At 44.6% G+C, this 18,534-nt stretch overlaps 1 protein-coding gene and 1 pseudogene across 2 annotated transcripts in view; both read right to left on the bottom strand.

Annotated features, from left to right (window-relative positions):
• ARMH4 (armadillo like helical domain containing 4) overlaps positions 1 to 14,729 on the bottom strand; it is a 114,944-nt gene extending 100,215 nt beyond the window's left edge. For both annotated transcript variants that reach the window (XM_054028075.1, XM_054028076.1), the window contains exons 1-2: positions 14,606 to 14,729; positions 1,407 to 2,859 (exon numbers count right to left, since the gene is read on the bottom strand). In XM_054028075.1, the coding sequence (XP_053884050.1) occupies positions 1,407 to 2,844 (1,438 nt within the window). In that variant the 5' untranslated portion in view covers positions 2,845 to 2,859; positions 14,606 to 14,729. The remainder of the gene's footprint in view (positions 1 to 1,406; positions 2,860 to 14,605) is intronic.
• LOC128837513 (U4 spliceosomal RNA) lies at positions 4,581 to 4,667 on the bottom strand (annotated as a pseudogene).
• Positions 14,730 to 18,534: the final 3,805 nt, after the last annotated feature.

The raw sequence follows: 18,534 nt of genomic DNA, 5'->3' as shown, positions 1-18,534 counted from the left end.
CTAACCTATAACCAGAGCCTCTGCAAGCTCACAAAAACTGCCAATGAATCTGAGCCAGAACACAGAATTTTGAGCTGTCTGCAAACTTCTTGAACAGCAGCAATTGCTCCAGGACGAAGAGGCTGAAGGTCAACAACTCTTCCATTCCCACATTATCTAAGACAACCTCAGTGGCTCCAGGCCCTCCATTACCTGCTCTTGCTGTTCCAGTGGAATCATTGCACTGAGCCTTCAGATTCTCCAAAGTCACAGGCTACAGACAAAACTGACTACAGAAACATTTGTACCTGGCTTGAAGATGCTTCACGGTGTTCACACCCCCAGCACTTGAGTTTAAGTTTACAGCCATCACACAATGTAAAGACAGGTACGACCCCAGAAGACAGCTGGAGTTGCACTTGCTTATGCCAGGGCTGAATTTGGCCCATAGACTGAATGGCACCAGTAGAAGCTCTGAAGTTCCTACCTTATGGAACAGTGAATGCAGAAATACACAAACACACATAAACCCCCATACACTAAAGGGACAGTGTCAACTTGAATTTTTTACTAACAACCCCCCCCCCCCCCCCAAGTTTTGATAGTATATAAATGGTGTTCTATGCACAGAAATTTTTTAAAGTCTCCTTAAAACAGTTTTTATATTTCTTTTTTCTTTCTCCTCCCCCAGTGATGGTTATATCGAGAGAAAATTCATCAGACACTCGGGCACAGCTCTAACCCTCATGTGTGCATCTGCTTCTGCCTTTTCAGTTTCAACTTTGCTGCTTCTGTTGCTGGTAAACATTCTCTCCCCAGGGCATGAGGTAGAGCATACATATCAGCTCAGTGCATGAGAGTGATCTCACCTCAGTGTGGGAGGCTTGAACTGATCATCAACAAAAGACTGAAACTGGTTGGACATTAGGAAAAACTTCCTAACTGTCAGGGTGGTTAAGCACTGGAATAAATTGCCTAAGAAAGTTGTGGAATCTCCATCATTGGAGATTTTTAAGAGCAGGGCAGACAAATGCCGGTCAGGGATGGTTTAGATAATACTTAGGCCTGCCATGACTGCAGGGGATTGGACTAGATGACCGCCCTTTCAGTTCTACGATTCTATGATTATACACGAGGTGCTGTCAAAAGCTCAAAATGCACAGAAAAAGTATACTTAGTCATTTCATTCATTTCTAGCAATCTTAGCTGTTACTCATAGCTACAGCAGGCACAAAAATGTATAACAACATCCCTTTAAATATTTATACTGCAGATTCAGGTTAGCCTCTAGCTATAAATCAAAGCCATCTTTGTTCGCTTTTGTTCTTTGATTTTAAGGAGACAAATCAATAACAAAGGTGCTTCTCCCAATACCCATGTTGGAGAGCAAGTGTAGGTTTTTATTTCAATGTGGGTAGGCAAGTTACCTTTTAATGAATTTCCCAGGGTAAGGAAGATATTGGATTTTGTGTCCGTCATAGTAACAGTCTCTGGCAATGACAAGGAGACACTTTTCCTATCATCCATTGTGACTGGTTCTGTATTTTCCTTTGTGTTTATAGCAGTCGCTTCAGCTTCTGCCAAGGGACTTGTGAGATAAACAGAAGTTTGGCCAGCGGAAACTGTTGGCATCACCTCCCCCTGCACGGACACCTGTGCTGGCCCAGTGTACATGTTTTTTTCTAGTTTCACGGTTGTTGCATATGCAGAAGCTGTAAACGGCATGCCTCTTTTCACATCATCTTCATCATCCTCTCCTCCCGTTGTCCAAGGAGGTTCCGCTATCACATCGTTCTGTTTTTCCTCCTCATGCTTTGAGCCTCTTACCTGACTTATAGTTCCTAATTTTGTATCATCCCAATCATCACTCAGTATAGAGATGGCTGGAGCGCCTGTGACAGCACTAGCTGCTACTCGCAAGCTTCCTTGGCTGCTGTCCGTTTTTGTTTCCAAATTTAGGGAGGCATCAGTGGATACAAATGTCTGTTTCGCAGTGAGGGCAGAGGCACGGGCATCTGTCAACTGCCAAGGGCTCCCTACATTTGGCTTCAGTGTTCCAGGCTCAGAATCAGCTGTTTGATGAGCCAAAAGTAAAGGGCTTGTGGGGTAGTCACTCACCACTTCTAAGTTTTGGGTTCTGGGGTGCAGAGTTGGCAATTCTTCATTGCTAAGCTGGGGTGTAGCTGAGAGGTCGGAACTACCATCTGCATTCTTCCCTCCTTCTATAGCATCCATCCTAAAAAAATGCTTATCCAGGTCACTAATAAAACTATGTCCGGCCTCTGTGCTACCCCCTTCTGTCGTCTTGGACACAGTACTACTGAGCACATCAGCCTCAATGTCCGGATTGAGAGTAGTCAAAGCTGTAGTTAGCATGGCCTTCAGTAGCCCATTTTCACTCGACTCTTTGCTTGAGCCAGTAGGACTGAACTCACTTTCATCTGCCACAACCATTGACACTGTAGGGGGGTAAACATCGAGGCTCTGACTGCCTATGAAAAGATTATCACTAAGACTTGTGTGCTGCGTTTCTCCTTTAGCAGTGAAGATCTTGTTTAATGAAGTCCCAGATGGCTCTGTTGACACTCCAGATGGCTCTTCTGAGACAGCAACACTGGTCGATTGCTCAGAAGGGCCTACGTTATTTTCCAAGCTTTGCATGCTCATCCTCTTGTCTTCTAGCCCATTCCCTGCCAGTGCAGTTTGTTGGACCCGTACTGTGTCTTTCTCCGGTTTCTGAAAGGTTAGACATTGCAGGCTGGTGGAGCTGAGCAGAATGCTGCATAGGACCATGCAAATGTGAAATCTTATTGATCTGCTCATATCGGAAGAAAGATGTGCCCAGAAATTTGCAGAGTTGATCATTTCAGAAAGTGAGTCCTAGGAAAAGAAAAACACAATATACAAATATGTCACTTTTACATGCTTCAAATGAACACTTTAAATTAAGATAAATGCAGGTAAGTGGGTCACCTTGACAATGGGACAGGTTAATAGTCTCTAAGGTAATTTGTGGTGAGGATGCCAGTCAGGAACTGCCACTACTTTTTTTCCATCCCTGCTATAAACACAACCTATTTCACTCATTCCTGCTGCATTCTGGGTTTCATTTTATTTCTGTGTGCTCTAGTACCTAGAGACATATACTCCTGAGTTCTCAGCCACTTTTGACATTGACACGCTCAGCATATAATATGTACCTATCTCCCAGGGTCTGATGAAGATTAACCGATTGGGCCCTGATCCAGCAAAGGACGCAAGTATGTGTGTAATATTAAGCATGTCAGTAACCCCACCTACGTCAGTGGAACTGTTCCCATGCTTAAAATTATGCACATACTTATGTGCTTCGCTTGGTCAGGCCTTAATGTATCACAACCACTTTGAAGATATAAAATGCTACCTCAATGCTAAGTATCATAGTTCTCCCAGTGGTGAAATATACTCTGAATATCTGGTTACAAAAATTCCTGCAGACTATCAGGCAACATGTGTATGTATGTATACACATGCCCACCATGCTGTGTGATAGAAGAGTAATCCTAATATGATCTATTGAAATATAGAAATGTTATATACACACAATAGGCAGAGCAGGTAATGCTGCCTATTTTGAAGGTTACCAGACACTTCCCTTTATCAGACTTGTTTTCAGCCACTTATAACTTTGCCAAATTTTAACCATTTGGGCTGAAATTTTACATGCCATGTCTGCCTCAAGTTGAATTTTTGGGGAAAATTTCAGCCTAAATGGTTCTGCTGTTTCCGAGAATGAGGGGAAAATGCATTGTTTTCCCCATGTTAAAAACACTCTGTTGGCTTTTTCTTTGAGAAGCTCTAGCACTCCGAGGCTTTGGAGCAGGAACGTGAAATACAGCAGGAATTGGCCTGTGTGTCAGAGATGTGCTTTTTGCTGGCCCCGTAAAAATCCACCCTAATTTGGCCAAGTTAGAAGTGTTTGAAAAAAAATTGCAATTTGTATAAGCTCAATAGAGACTCATTGTATTTTAGGTGCTAAAATCTCTAAAGACTCTGTCCTCACTGAGCACACTAGCCTCTCTCAGCTCGTACGGTTGACCAGACTGTACATGGTGGGACATTCCCACAGAATGAGTAAGCATGCTCCCTCCAGCCCGGGGCCACAGGGGCAAAGCTGAACTTCCCCTGTCATGGGTGATCCCAGCAGGGTTGCGGGAACAATTTTTATAGTGGGGGTGCTGACGATGGAAACCATCTATTTTGTGTTTGTTATTACTACTTCAAGCCAAGGGGTGAGGCTGCACCCCCAACATCCCTTGTTCCAGCACCACTGGCTCCAGGCCAGAATGGGGCCAGGCACTGGAATAGACAGCAGGGAACCTCTCTCTCCTGAGATCTCAATGATCCTGGCACCCATGCGGCAAGGAGGAAAAGGTGCCTGATTCAAATGCAGAGACTGGACACGAGGCAGCCTCAGGACGGGGAAGAGTAGATTGGGAAAAGGAGTTTGGTGATACGTGGACTGGAGGTGGGCAGGGAGAGAAACTGGAAGTGGCGGGGCAAGGAGACTGCAACTGGGAGATGGGTGGAGGGGAGGCTGTGACTGGATAAGCAAGAAGGCTGGGGTTCTGTGGAAAAAAGTTTTCAACTAGCAATAATCACACCTCAGATTAACCTCATTGGCTATGATACTGCCACTGCACAAGGCTAGTCATGGAATTATCATAATGCATACACCCAAGGGGAATGCATGAAGATTGCACAGACACCCCTAGCTCTGGCATTTCCTAACTTTTGAGTGATTGACTTTACAACCTTAGTCATGTTCTTTTAACATAGTATTTTGTGGTTTTATACATTAAAAAATACAGACACACTTGTACATATGTATATAAAATGGCTAGGCAGTTGGTGGCTGTGCTGAGATAGCTGCTTATTATACTAGATTGGACTGTTACCTTGTGTTCCCTCCTCTCTCTGTTTGTTGCATCCATCTATTGTATATCATCACATGCTAAGCTCTTAGGGGCAGGGACTGTATTTTTGTGTACAGTATAACAGAGCCCTGACTGGGGTGGATAGGTGTTACCACAAGGCAAATATATAATAACAGTACTCAGGCCTGGTCTACACTACGAGTTTAGGTCGAATTTAGCAGCGTTAAATTGAATTAAGCCTGGACACGTCTACACGACGAAGCCCTTTTTTTCGACTTAAAGGGCCCTTTAAACCGGTTTCTTTACTCCACCTCCGACGAGGGGATTAGCGCTGAAATCGGCCTTTGCGGGTTGGATTTGGGGTAGTGTGGATGGAATTCGACGTTATTGGCCTCCGGGAGCTATCCCACAGTGCTTCATTGTGACCGCTCTGGACAGCACTCTCAACTCAGATGCACTGACCAGGTAGACAGGAAAAGCCCCGCGAACTTTTGAATTTCATTTCCTGTTTGCCCAGCGTGGAGAGCACAGGTGACCACGCAGAGCTCATCAGCACAGGTAACCATGATGGAGTCCCAGGATCGCAAAAGAGCTCCAGCATGGACCGAACGGGAGGTACGGGATCTGCTCGCCATATGGGGAGACGAATCAGTGCTAGCTGAACTCCGTAGCAATAAACTAAATGGCAAAATATTAGAAAAAGTCTCAAAGACCATGAAGGACAGAGGCCATAACAGGGACCCACAGCAGTGCCGCGTGAAAATTAAGGAGCTAAGGCAAGCCTACCACAAAGCCAGAGAGGCAAACGGTAGGTCCGGGGGAGAGCCGCAAACATGCCACTTCTACGCAGAGCTGCATGCCATGCTAGGGGGTGCAGCCACCACTACCCCAATCATGTGCTTTGACTCCATCAATGGAGAATCACGCAACAGGGAAGCGGGTTCGGGGTACGAGGAAGATGATGATGAAGACAATGAAGATAGCTCACAGCAAGGAAGCGGAGAAACCGGTTTCCCCAACAGCCAGGATATGTTTATCATATGTTTATCACCCTGGACCTGGAACCAGTAACCCCTGAACTCACCTAAGGTGTGCTCCCAGACCCTGAGGGCACACAAGGGACCTCGGGTGAGTGTACCTTTGTAAATATTACACATGGTTTAAAAGCAAGCATGTGTAACCCTTCTGCCCATCTAAGTTGGCAGCAACAAGTTGCCGGGTTCTGTATCTAGGGGTTCTGTTTCAATAACAGAATGCAAAACCGGCTCGAGCCCCCACCCAGTGACCTGGGACAATTACATACCATCCCCCGGGCGCCTCTAGGAGGCAATACTTCCCCTCTTGCAAGCACGGAGTCTGAGTGTAGCAGAAAATGTTTAATAACATGAGGTAAACGACATCAGCATTAAATTGGAAAAAACACCACAAACAGGATTCATAACACAAACCATGAGCAAAAGACCCACCCCAGCAAATTGGACCGTGTCCTTTTCCCTTTGGTTCTTGAATCCAGCAACCCAAAAATCACCCAGAGTCTCCAAAGTCCAACACCCCCAAAGTCTCTTGGGTCCAGCAACCACCCGAAGTCCCAAAAGTCCAACAACCCCCAAAGGATCTGTCCCTGGTCAGTGCAGTCGTAATACACCATTTACTGCCAAAAGGCAAGGAGCTGCTGCTGTATAGCAATGCAGTACCACGTCTGCCGGCACCCAGATAGCCGATGATGGCTACCAGTCATACTGCACCATCTACTGCCAAAAGGCAATTAGCTGCTGCCGTGTAGCAATGCAGTACCATGTCTGCTGGCACCCAGTGGACATATGGTGATGGTGAGCTGATCTGATCTGAGCGGGCTCCATGCTTCCCATGGTATGTTGTCTGCACAGGTAACCCAGGTAAAAAGACGCGAATCGATTGTCTGCCATTGCTCTGACGGAGGGGGAGGGGCCTTGTCGACATGTACCCAGAACCCCCCACGACACTGTTTTTGCATCATCAGGCATTGGGATCTCAACCCAGAATTCCAATGGACGGCGGAGACTGCGGGAACTGTGGGATAGCTACTCACAGTGCAACGCTCCAGAAGTCGACGCTAGCCTCGGTACTGTGGATGCGGTCCGCCGACTTAATGCACTTAGAGCATTTTATGTGGGGACACACACAATTGACTGTATAAAACTGATTTCTATAAAACCAGCTTCTATAAATTCGACCTAATTTCGTAGTGTAGATATACCCTCACAGTCCACCAAACGGAAAAGTAAAAAAACTGTTAAAAACTAGTTAAGGATTCTTAAGTGCATAGACCACTAACACAACCATTAAAAAGCCAGGAAATTACTAGTTAAATTCTTAGTCTACCTTTGCAATATTACAACCATGATTGTCTTCTTCACTTTACCTCACCCACATCCACCACCACAAAACACATGCCTCTCCCTTCCTCCCACCCACACTCCTATAAGGATGTTTAAAACAATCAAGGAAAGTGAAGTGATTCTAGGGTCTACTCTAAAACATTCCTTGAAAGCCAATACTGACAACTATTCAAGAGTAACCTTACAGATCTTACAGTATTCTGAAGCGTGCATTTTTAATTTTAGAAAGGATACTTATTACCAACCCCCAACATCCAAAATCATGAGATTGCCTTACAATTCATGAGGGCTTTTTTAATAATATATTTGGAGATCTTTTTATTTGCCTTCTGGTTTTTGAGCCTCTAGGGTACACTCACATCACATTTACAAGCTTTTCTTTGCACACATGAGGGCTAAAAACTGTTTTATTTTAATTAAACAATTTTTTTTAGGTTCTTACGTATTCACATGACTCAGGAGGTAGTGCTTTAAGTGAAACATCAAATATCATGAGGCCTGTGATAAAAATCACAAGAATTGACAACACTGCTGAATCCTCACTTTTCTCTTTTCACTGCACCTTTTCTTGCTGTCTGGACTGCAAAACACCTTTCCTGTTCAAAATCTGAGGCCTGGGAATATTCTAATCTAATTGCTAATCTAGCAATCTAATCCCTTAGTGCTTTCCAATGACTAAAAGATGCACAGAAGTATATCGTGTAAATTAAAAAATCAATAATGCCTAATGGAAGGTGTCTGCCTTTCTGTATGAATACAGATTATTTTCACCTCATTCCCCCCAGGGCTTGCCAGCTAAGATTACTTGGAGATTGTGGAACAGTCCTTTCAAAAGATTTTTTAAAGGAAATTTGACTCAAAATGCAGTGTTTGTAAATAAACACATAAATAAGATATAGAAATATTTCTATGGCATATAAAAAAGTTCAATGGAAATAATTTTAGGGGGGAAAAAAAATTAAACAAACCTTCCCTAACAATGCCTGACACTCAAGCTTTGCATTAATGCAAGAGAACCCAGAGATGAAACGGACTAGAAACCAACTGCAAAGGTATTTTTAGTGTGCTCCCTGCAAGAAATTCAGAAAGCGAATATACCACAATAGCAAAAAGCAAATTAGATTTGTAAATTGTTTTTCAAATGTAACCCTCTCAACCTATGTCTACACTATGAGCAAGGGATGTGATTTCCTACTCATGGACACACACTCATGCTATCTCTCCTCAAGTTAGTGCGAGTATAAATAGCACCGGTAGCCATGGCGAAGGCACAGCTTGAGCTGTGCTGAGTACAAACCTGTGGAGAGTATGTACTAGGCACAGCTCAGCTCAGCTCTGCCTCTCCTGCTGCTACCCATGCTACCACGGCTACGCTGCTATTTGTACTCGCGCTAGCTTGCGCAAATACGTTTCTACAAGCAGGAGAATCACACCTCTAGCTCGCAGTGTAGACATAGCCTAATGCACTCTTTGTAAAACAGGTAAGGGAAGGGGTGGGGGTGGGTTTAATATATATCTTTTCATCTGTGTCCCTCAAATTAATTATATCATTTTTACAGGTATAACTCTTAAAGTATTTACTTACTTAAGAACATAAGAACGGCCATACTGGCTCAGACCAATTATCCATCTAGCCCAGTATCCTGTCTTCTGACAGTGGCCAATGCCAGGTTCTTCAGAGGGAATGAACAGAACCCGCAATCATTGAATGATCCAGCAAGTGGAAGTATTAAAGTGAAGTGTGGGGGGGTTTCTGCTCCCCCTTTCCACCACCACCACCACTAATAGCACGTAACTGGTTGATATGCAGTACTTGCTTAGTATTATCATAATCTGCATTACAGAAGTACACAGAGGTCCCAGCTGAGGCTTGTTGTGCTAGATACAGTACATAGACAGTGCGAGACAATGCCCCTTACCTGAAAAAGCTTACAATCTCAATAGACAAGGCAGACAAAGCGTAGAAGACAAGAAGTATTATTGTCACCACTTTACAAACGGGAACAGAGACACAGAGAGTTTGATGTGCCCAAGTCACACATGAAGTCTGTGACAGCCGGGAATTTAACTTAGATCTCTTGACTTGAACAGGGCTCTGTTGCAGGCACAGCGGCACAGAGCTCATTGCAGGATTGGGGCCTAAGAAGTTGTTAATGACAGCAAGGACCTATTTCAAAGAAGATTAAGCAAAGCTTAAGGCCTGACTTAGCTTTAACAAAAAAAAAAAAAAAAGGCTGGATTGGATTTTGCGTCTAAGAAGCATTACAAGTATCCCCCTGGCTATCCTCTTAAATAAAATAATATAATGTATTAAATAAATTAACAGTGGAAAGCTTAAAGCAAAGCCGATTCAGGTCTTAACTAGTAATCAACTGCAAAGCAGTTCATTATTTGTGCTGCACTGAGCCATGGATCTGTTTGCACCCATCTATTCTCTTTTCTGGCTGTTGTAGGGTCTGTGTATCCTACAAACATGTTGAGTCAGGGGACCCATGTATAACTTGATTAAAGTTTGCATTGTTCATTAGGACCTAACCACATCCCCATAACTGGACTAAAATAAAGGCTTCTTGTTCACAGGGTAGAAGAATACACTAGAAGAATTTTTCCAAGGCCCACAAACACTTTGAATGTCCTCAAGTCTTGCCAAAAATATCCCCTTTAGGCTAACACCTTCCAGGAGAAAGGAATTTAGAGGGGGAATCAAAATCAGGCTCCTTGTGGAAAGCTAGTTACAGCCTCGACTATGAAGTCACTGCTGTTGTTTCATCCTACAGGAATCAGGGGGTTAAAACAGTCCAGCATTGCTGAGCAACACAGCTAGTCTGGAGGGAAAACCCAGCTCTTCTCTTTGAAGAGGCACTGGTGGACCATCATAACAGAGAAATCACTCTTGGAGGCAGCGGGGCAGTGTAAAATGAAAGGTTTATATCAGTTGGCCTGGAAGAAAAAGGAAAGGAAGCAGGAGGGGACTGATCATAGCAAGGAAATGAGCTGAGGGAGGGGCGTGCTCTAGTGATCTGGGAATACAACTAGAAGCCAGGAACTCCAGAGTTCTGATCCTGAAACTGACTTCATCTCTAGCCTTGGGTGAGTCACTAAGCTGAAAAATGTAAGCCATGTCAGGAGCTCTCCTGTAAACAGGCCACCAGCTGAGGCACTGTTTTAAGAACAGTGTTGATTAGGCTTTCTCTGAGCCAGGCTACAGCACCAGCCCTGCGGTGTGAAGGCAATTATCACAGCTGACTAAAATGGATTTTTTTCTCATAAGTGAATCTCAATACGCAAAGAGTCAATTATTTTGTTTAAGAGTGATGGCAGGTTCTGAGTTACCATTGTCAGGAAGGTCTTATTTTATATTGAGATTCAGCTTTGAGAAAGTCCCATCCCTCAAATACAACAGTTACTGTCACACAGCAGGGCTGAGGATGGCAGGTGGGGAGTGAAGATAACAGATGACTTCCCCATTCAGGAAAGTCACCCACTGCATAGCCAAAGAGCTGGTGGATGTGTGCAACAAACAGCAAATAGCTGTCAGAGAATCACAGAAGCGAATGACAGAAAAGACCTATTAGGGCATCAAAGCTTATCCCCTGCTACCGCAGAATTGTTCCCTACTATATATTTTACAGAACTTTGTCCAGTCTAATTTAATATATCTCAACTGATAGGGTTTCCATGGAAAACTATCCTCTCTGCTATCTTCTGGCCTTTGGTAAGTTCTGACCATATTTTCCAATTGCAAACACTCTGACAGGGGATGTGCATCAAGCTTTTAGACACCTGAATAAATACAATTGCTCTGATGGTCCATCTTCCACGTCTCAAGCTTACGCTTGTGCTCTGAAGTTACTGAAGTGACTGCATGTGTCGTGTAGAAAAAGCACAAGAGGATTAACAGGTCATCCACTTCAGACAAATCATTGGATGACCTTTGTGGTACACGGCTCTCCACATCTCTGAGTGCAAGCTTGATTATACCAGCTTTGCCCAGCTGAATGGTCCCATACGTGTTCAGCAGGGCGATTCATCTGCTGGTTGGTAAAAAGAATACGAGAAAAACGCTGGAACTCCTCAATATAAATATGAAAATATGTGCAAAACACACAGTAGAGTCATTGCCAGCTATCAAATTCCTTAACACTGGAGTGCTAATGCACACTGCCCCCAAGGCTTTACCCATTATGATGGACACAAAAGTCAAGGGATTATACATATCAGTGGTCTGACATTACAGACTTCTAACTCTTGCCATATTTTTATGGACAAATTCCTGTATTTCTCCTCATGCTAAATTATTGCCAGTTCAGTCTTCCAATACAGCACACATCTGAACACTTTTCATTCCCAGTTAGTTCAGATAAACAAACCTTAACCAGCTAGAACTATCTGGCCTGCTCTCACAGCTGACAGCTTCCAGCCAAATCTCAAGGAATAAGACAGGTTTAAAAAAAGGAGCCAATAACAAACATGCCCATCAGATTCAGCAAGAGGGTGGAACAAGACTCTATCATTCTGCCACTCCATATGCAATCTACTGCATCCCCATGGATAAGTTCACTACAGCATCAAACATGTATCAAGAAGCCAAAATATCTTTAGTTTTCCAAGAAACAAACTACGTTATTTACCAGTTCTATGCAGGCATCTGCCCTAAAAAGGATGAAAGACCAAGCAAAACAGAACCTCCATATCAGTCATCTATCTCCGCTACAATGGTCCAGGACGGAGACATCTTGACCCTCCCTTCTCATATTTCCTAGGGTCATTTGTGATTTTTAAATGTATATTTTATTGCAGTTTTTGTCTTTTTAAAAGAAATGGAAAAATAAAAGGAAAACAGCACAGTATGTCTCATATGGTATTCTCAAACAGTTAGTAATAATATCTTGCTTTGTCAGTGACTACATATGATGTTTAGATATTTATCTATATAAATCCTTAGTTATCTCTGTATATCTATATACAGATAGACAGACAAATATGCAGGGCAACTTCCACACCTCTTCTTGAAGCTTCACTCTAACAGCTATGTGCTGTGTGCTTTCTGCTTCAGGGATCCTCTCTCTTTCTTCATTTCAGAGTCATCATTCTGATCACTCTGCTTTTCGGGGTCTCTCCAGGAGTGCTGCTGCACCCCCTGGCTTGAAGTAGCAATAACAAACACCAAATGCGTGGTTTCCATGGTTTCTATCAACAACACCCCCACTATAAAAATTGTTCCAGCGTCCCTGGGTCTCTTCACCACACACACCTCCCTATTCTTGCAGGTCACTCCCCTAACATGGCCCCTGTCAACTGATGGGCTCTCTCTCGCAGATGCCAGACCTGTCCTCTTTAAGCCAAGTTCCTTCATATATTGGTTCTTAACATCTCTGTCCAAACTCTCTAGGCATTTCTAATGCACTCATCACTGGTATCTAGGTGCTACATACGCAAATTAAAAAGCACACCACCTCACCTGACACATACTACCATGCGGGGCACCCCATGCTACTACTCATACAGAGGCCAGTCCCACCATTGCTTGACTGTGTTACTGATAATGAGCAGGATAACACCTATGTTTGACCATGCTACTAAAAAGCTCAACATCTCCATTTGCTTTCTACACCTTTCATATTGATGCTCACACCACACTACAACTGAACCAATGAGTCCTCCTCTACGTTCATGTTCTTTCGAGTGATCAGAGGGGGGAGGAGAAGGTATGGGGAAAGCATGAGCAGAGACATGTTAAATTACTGCTGAGATAGAGGGTGGGCAGGCTGGCTGGGCACAGCTAGCAAAATATCAGTTGTTGTTTTGGACTTGCTACCACCTTGTTTCATGCTGAGGAAATCTATCAATCATAAAAACTTACCTTCCACATAAAAGATAAATCTGCTTCCTTGGCACGTTTTTTTCATTGTTTTCCTTACTAATGAGCAGTAAAAACGGGAACCTTTTATGCAACACAACCATCCTGGACCATTATAAATTCAGATAAAAATAGAATCGAGATCCAACTCACCTCTGGTTTTACAAAAACAAAGTTTATGTTTCTCAACTCATCTCTGCAAATTACGGAAGCCGTTTGTGTTGAAACAAAGGGTTTCCTCCTCACAGTCTATATTCTTATCTTACTTGACCCTGAGGTGGTCTTAAGAGACAATCTGCCTCGGGAAACAGTAGCTGGTATCAGTGCATGGCAGAATAGGATTGTATATTATTAATAATACTTAGCACTTATATAGCATTTTACATTTTCAATGTACTGTACAAGTACTAGCTCATTTTCAGAACCTGCTGAAAATTAGGTGAATATTGTTATCCCTATTAAGCAGTTAGGGAAACTGCAAAACACAGAGGTTAAGTACCATCCCCAAGGACACACAGAGAGTCAGTCACAGAGCCAGAACTAATACTTTCGGTCCTTTTTAAAAATGCTTTTGCAGCAGTAATCTGTGCTCTTCATGGTTTTGTACCCAAACAGCCACGTTTCAGAATCTACCCCATAATAATGCTTTGGTGACCCCATAGCTATTTCCAGAGTAACGGAATGTGATGTCATAAACACAGGATTGTGATTTCACTCATGCTAAAGGAGAAGCTGGGCTCTGAGGGGAAAGCATTTTTAGAAATACAAACACCTCCCGCAACACAACAATGAAGGGAACAAAGGAAAAGACCAGCCATGTCCATTTCTTTTCCCAGCATTCTCTCTCCCCCAAGTCTGCTGCTGTGCAAAATCCCTCCTGTAAAGGGAGCATAAAATCTAACTGAGATGACAATGCACTGTAATCCAACAGCTGTGTTAAAGGTGAATGACAGGCCTGGCATGCGGTGACAGCCGACAATCTGCACTGAGGACAGCAGCTCCAAGGTGGGCAAGAAGGATGCAACAATAAAAACTATCCTGACAGTGCCAACTCCTTCCCTTCCCCTGCTAATCTCTGGCACTCCGCTCATTTTAAGCCATAGACATTCAGACAGCATCTATACACAACAGGCTAAGAAGAAGCAGGGAGGTTACCCATTGCCCTCATCTAGCCAGGTCTCTGATGAAGTGGCCATTCCGAACAATAGCCTTGTTCCCTTGGGCAGCGGCAGAGGGAAGAGGGCACCAGCAGCCAGCCTGGTGTAGCCACTCCAGAGCATCCTTGCCTGCAAAAGTCAAAGGAACAGATCTCTCTGCCTGAAGCCCATTCGAGGGGCAGCTTCGCGGCTTGCCCGGATCGGGGCATCTGTTCTGTAGGGAGCCTCTCAACCATCGCCCCGGCTCCCCGCACGCCCCCAGCCCCTGCCATTCCCAGCCCCGCTGCAGCGCGCTGCCCCCTGCCCGCCTCTCACCTGGGCCCCGCGTGTCCCTTCAGCCGGGCAGCACGGCCAAGGCACAGTGGAAGCGATCCGGGCCAGCGCTCAGCATCCCGCCGCCGGCTGCTCGCCTGGCCAGTGGGGCTGGGCTGGGAGGAGAGACAGGGGCGGGGGAGCCCGGCCCTGTTTCTTATTCATGAAGCGTCCGTCCCCGCTCCAGGATTGGGCGGGAGGCAGCGGCCGGGCACGCCCCGGCACGGCGGTGCCCATAGGAGCCGCCCGCGGGCGGGCTCCCCTTCCCTCCGCCCGGCGGCGGCGGCGGCTGCAGCCCCCGCCGGTGCCTTGTCCCCGGCTCCCGCTGCAGGCTGCGCGGAGGGCGCAGGGTGGCCACGGCCTGGCTGAGCGGCCACGGAGGGGAAGGAGCCGGGGGGCCGCCCCGAGGCTTTGTCTTATATAGGCTCCTATTACCCCCCAGCCCCGTCCCGATTTTTCACATTTGCTGTCTGGTCACCCTACCCCCTGCCACGCTGGACAGCTGCTGGCAAAGTGTGAAGAAGGGAGGTTTTGGGAACCAGATGGGTGGATTGCCCCCTGGCATCCCAATCCTCTTATCCTTGGCATGGTGCAGGCGCTTGGGAGTCACTGGCCTCGCCCTCTGCAGTGGTTAAAGAGGTAGTCAAATATTTTTTGTCCAGGTCCAAATTTCTTAGTCAAGGTATAGTCAAAGTCCAGACTCCAGAGAAAATAATAAAAAACAACAACAATGATAATAATAAGTAAATAAAAAGATTTCTGGGTCCATTCAAAAGGGTCTGGCAGTCTAGATTTGGGCCGCATTCTGCCTACTGAACACTCCTGGAGAAGGTTCCACAACAGGAAGAGGAGCTTTCATGTCACAAGAGGGGAGGGAGTGGGGACTGTTAAGGGAATCAGGGAAAGGAGGGGAAGTTGTGCTTCCCGCCAGTTTTCCCCCAGCCCTTACGTTAACCCCTGCTTCTACCTTTGGGATCAGAACGTTGCTAAAAAATACCTTAAGCATATAATTCACTGCCGGTCAGTTTCTCTCGGTCACAGTGGCCTATTTCTGTAAACTTTCATTGGCACTCAAGTCCTTGTTAGAAGGAAAAGTATTTTTGAATGTACTGCAGGCAAGTTAATGTCACCTAACAGTATTGTGCGCTCAGCAGTTGGCAATGGCGGTCAAAGTGATGCTGGTGGTTTGAGGCAGCAGCCAAAGAACTATCCTGAGGGACTAAGGAAACACTTTTCATAAAGAGAACTACTCTTGTGTACAAGCCTTGGAATATGATAACTTTTGTCAGAATGAAACTGTCCAGTGAAATTGTGGGCAATGAAAATGAAAAGTAATTTGTCTTACAGTGTATATATTCTGGGCCCAAACCACAAAACATGAATCAAACACGAAATTGGTCTTGCCCAGAAGTAAACTACAATTTAAAAAAAACTATTCTCTTTAATATAGCAATGCTAGTCGTAATCTGTGCGAACACTATGTTTTGAATTACTCCCATACATATTTCGATGGTAAACATCTGATTAGTCCTTTCCCGGTCATAAAATAAATAGTCATCCGTCTGAGCCCACACATGGTATGTTTTCCAGTTTTGTCATATTCTTGTTTTTACACCTTCTTAATCCCAGTATACAAGACAACTGAATCACTTCACCATTTTCCTCACAAAAATGTTATGTGCATAGCCAGGACCAGCTTTAAGCAGGACAGCTGATTGATTAATCCTAGACAAATTAGAGGATTGGGCCAAAAGAAATCTGAGGAAGTTCAACAAGGACAAGTGCAGAGTCCTGCACTTAGGAGGGAGAATCCCATGCACCGCTACAGACTAGGGACCGAGTGGCTAAGCAGCAGTTCTGCAGAAAAGGACCTAGGGCTTACAGTGCACGAGAAGCTGGATATGAGTTAACAGTGTGCCCTTGTTGCCAAGAAGGCTAATGGCATTTTGGCCTGTATAAGGAGGAGCATTGCCAGCAGATCGAGGGATGTGATCGTTCCCCTCTATTCGGCATTGGTGAGGCCTCATCTGGAATACTGTGTCCAGTTTTGGGCCCCACACTACAAGAAGGATGTGGAAAAATTGGAAAGAGTCCAACTGAGGGCAACAAAATTTATTAGGGGGCTGCAGCACATGATTTATGAGGAGAGGCTGAAGGAACTGGGATTATTTAGTCTGCAGAAGAGAAGAAAGAGGGCGGGGGATTTGATAGCTGCTTTCAACTACCTGAAAGGGGGTTCCAAAGAAGATGGATCTAAACTGTTCTCAGTGGTACCAGATGACAGAAGAAGGAGTAATGGTCTCAAGTTGCAGTGGGGAAGGTTAGGTTGGATATTAGGAAAAACTTTTTCACTAGGAGAGTGGTGAAGCACTGGAATGGGTTACCTAGGGAGGTGGTGGAATCTACTTCCTTAGAGGTTTTTAAGGTCAGGCTTGACAAAGCCCTGGTTGGGATGATTTATTTGGTGTTGGTCCTACTCTGAGCAGGGGGTTGGACTAGATGACCTCCCGAGGTCCCTTCCTACCCTGATATTCTATGATTCTAGGATGCCTCTTTGTAACTCCCAGAACTCTTGGAATGATTTTCCAACCCACTCCCATTTCAGGGACTAGAGAAGAAAATATCCAAGGCCCAGTTCTCATTTCTAGCCACAGAGCTAGAGGAAGAAGCCCAGCAGAACTTCCCCTGTTTGGGATTCCCCAAGTGGTAAGACTGTCCTACCTCATATTATATGAATCTAGCTCTGCTTGATTTGGATTTCCCCAAAGGAACCTGTGCTCTGCTCATAACGCTTCTGCTCATAACCCTCCTAAGAGGTTGTTTTTCTTGATGTAAAAATGCAGAGACCAGGATCAAAACATGAATTTACCCTAATTTATAGTCATACAATCACATGACAAAAGACAAAGTCTTGGCCTTGTAGCCTATAGGTGCACTTTGCCCAGCCGTGAGACTTTTGTTCAGTCTTGGAGTCATGTACGTTCAGCCATCGGGTACTGGGAGTGGTGAACAGACAGACTCTATTAGCCCAGTGAGAAGCTAATATACTTTGAGTGGCTCAGTAGCCAATAATAGCAAATTCATCAGGCTTTCATGGGGATCCCAGCCAGTCCTCCTTGGCATAGCAAGGATGATGATTCAGATTTGAGGCTCAGAGATGGGATGTGAAGTACCCCCACCAAAAGGTTTGCATTTTTTTAAAAAGTAGGTGGGAGCCGTGGATGCTCAGCAGCTCTGAAAGTTGGGCCACTTTTATTTACGTCTGTGGATTGAAGTGTGTGACTTTAGGTACCCAGTTTTGAAATATTTGGGATAAGTTTTCAAGCTCTCTGTGTGGGTTCAATGGTAGCACTCCATTTAACATTAATGAGAGTCATACAGCTAAACCCCAAGGCACCCCTAAGAATGTCAATTAAGATTAACTTGCTTTGGCATGATGTGTCATTTTCCTTTTAACATTGTATTATTAGTCTTTTGAAGCTTGGTATGTAGGACAGGGGTAAGATATCCAAGGGCTACAGGAAATCGACAGATGGTTCATATTCATCTGAGTTCGGTTTGGTTTTTTTCAGCATTTTATTTCTGGAAAAGTATAAATGTGTAATGTGTTTTGGTATTCACTGCATTGATTTTATGCCTTTTAATAGACATATGAAAGGGAATGAGTATCTTACAGAGCTTAGAGCAAGGACCTGGGAGTCAGGACTCCTGGGCTCTGTTCCTGGCTCTGGGACTAACATGTGTGACCTTGGGCAAGCCAGTTAAAGTGTAGTTCTGTTTTGGAAAGTGACTGTAAAAATGGCACCTTCTTACTCAGCAGATCTGTTCTGAGTGTGTATTCCAAGTCATAGCTGCTGACTTTAGTGACAAAAATAGGTTTTTACTGCTTTCTTACTCCTTTGAGCATTGCAGAGCCAACCGAACTGAGACGG

The sequence above is a fragment of the Malaclemys terrapin genome, chromosome 4, assembly GCF_027887155.1.
Source record: "Malaclemys terrapin pileata isolate rMalTer1 chromosome 4, rMalTer1.hap1, whole genome shotgun sequence".
NCBI lineage: Eukaryota > Metazoa > Chordata > Testudines > Emydidae > Malaclemys > Malaclemys terrapin.
Note: the sequence above shows the minus strand (reverse complement) of the source record. Positions and strands in the feature narration are given on the sequence as shown.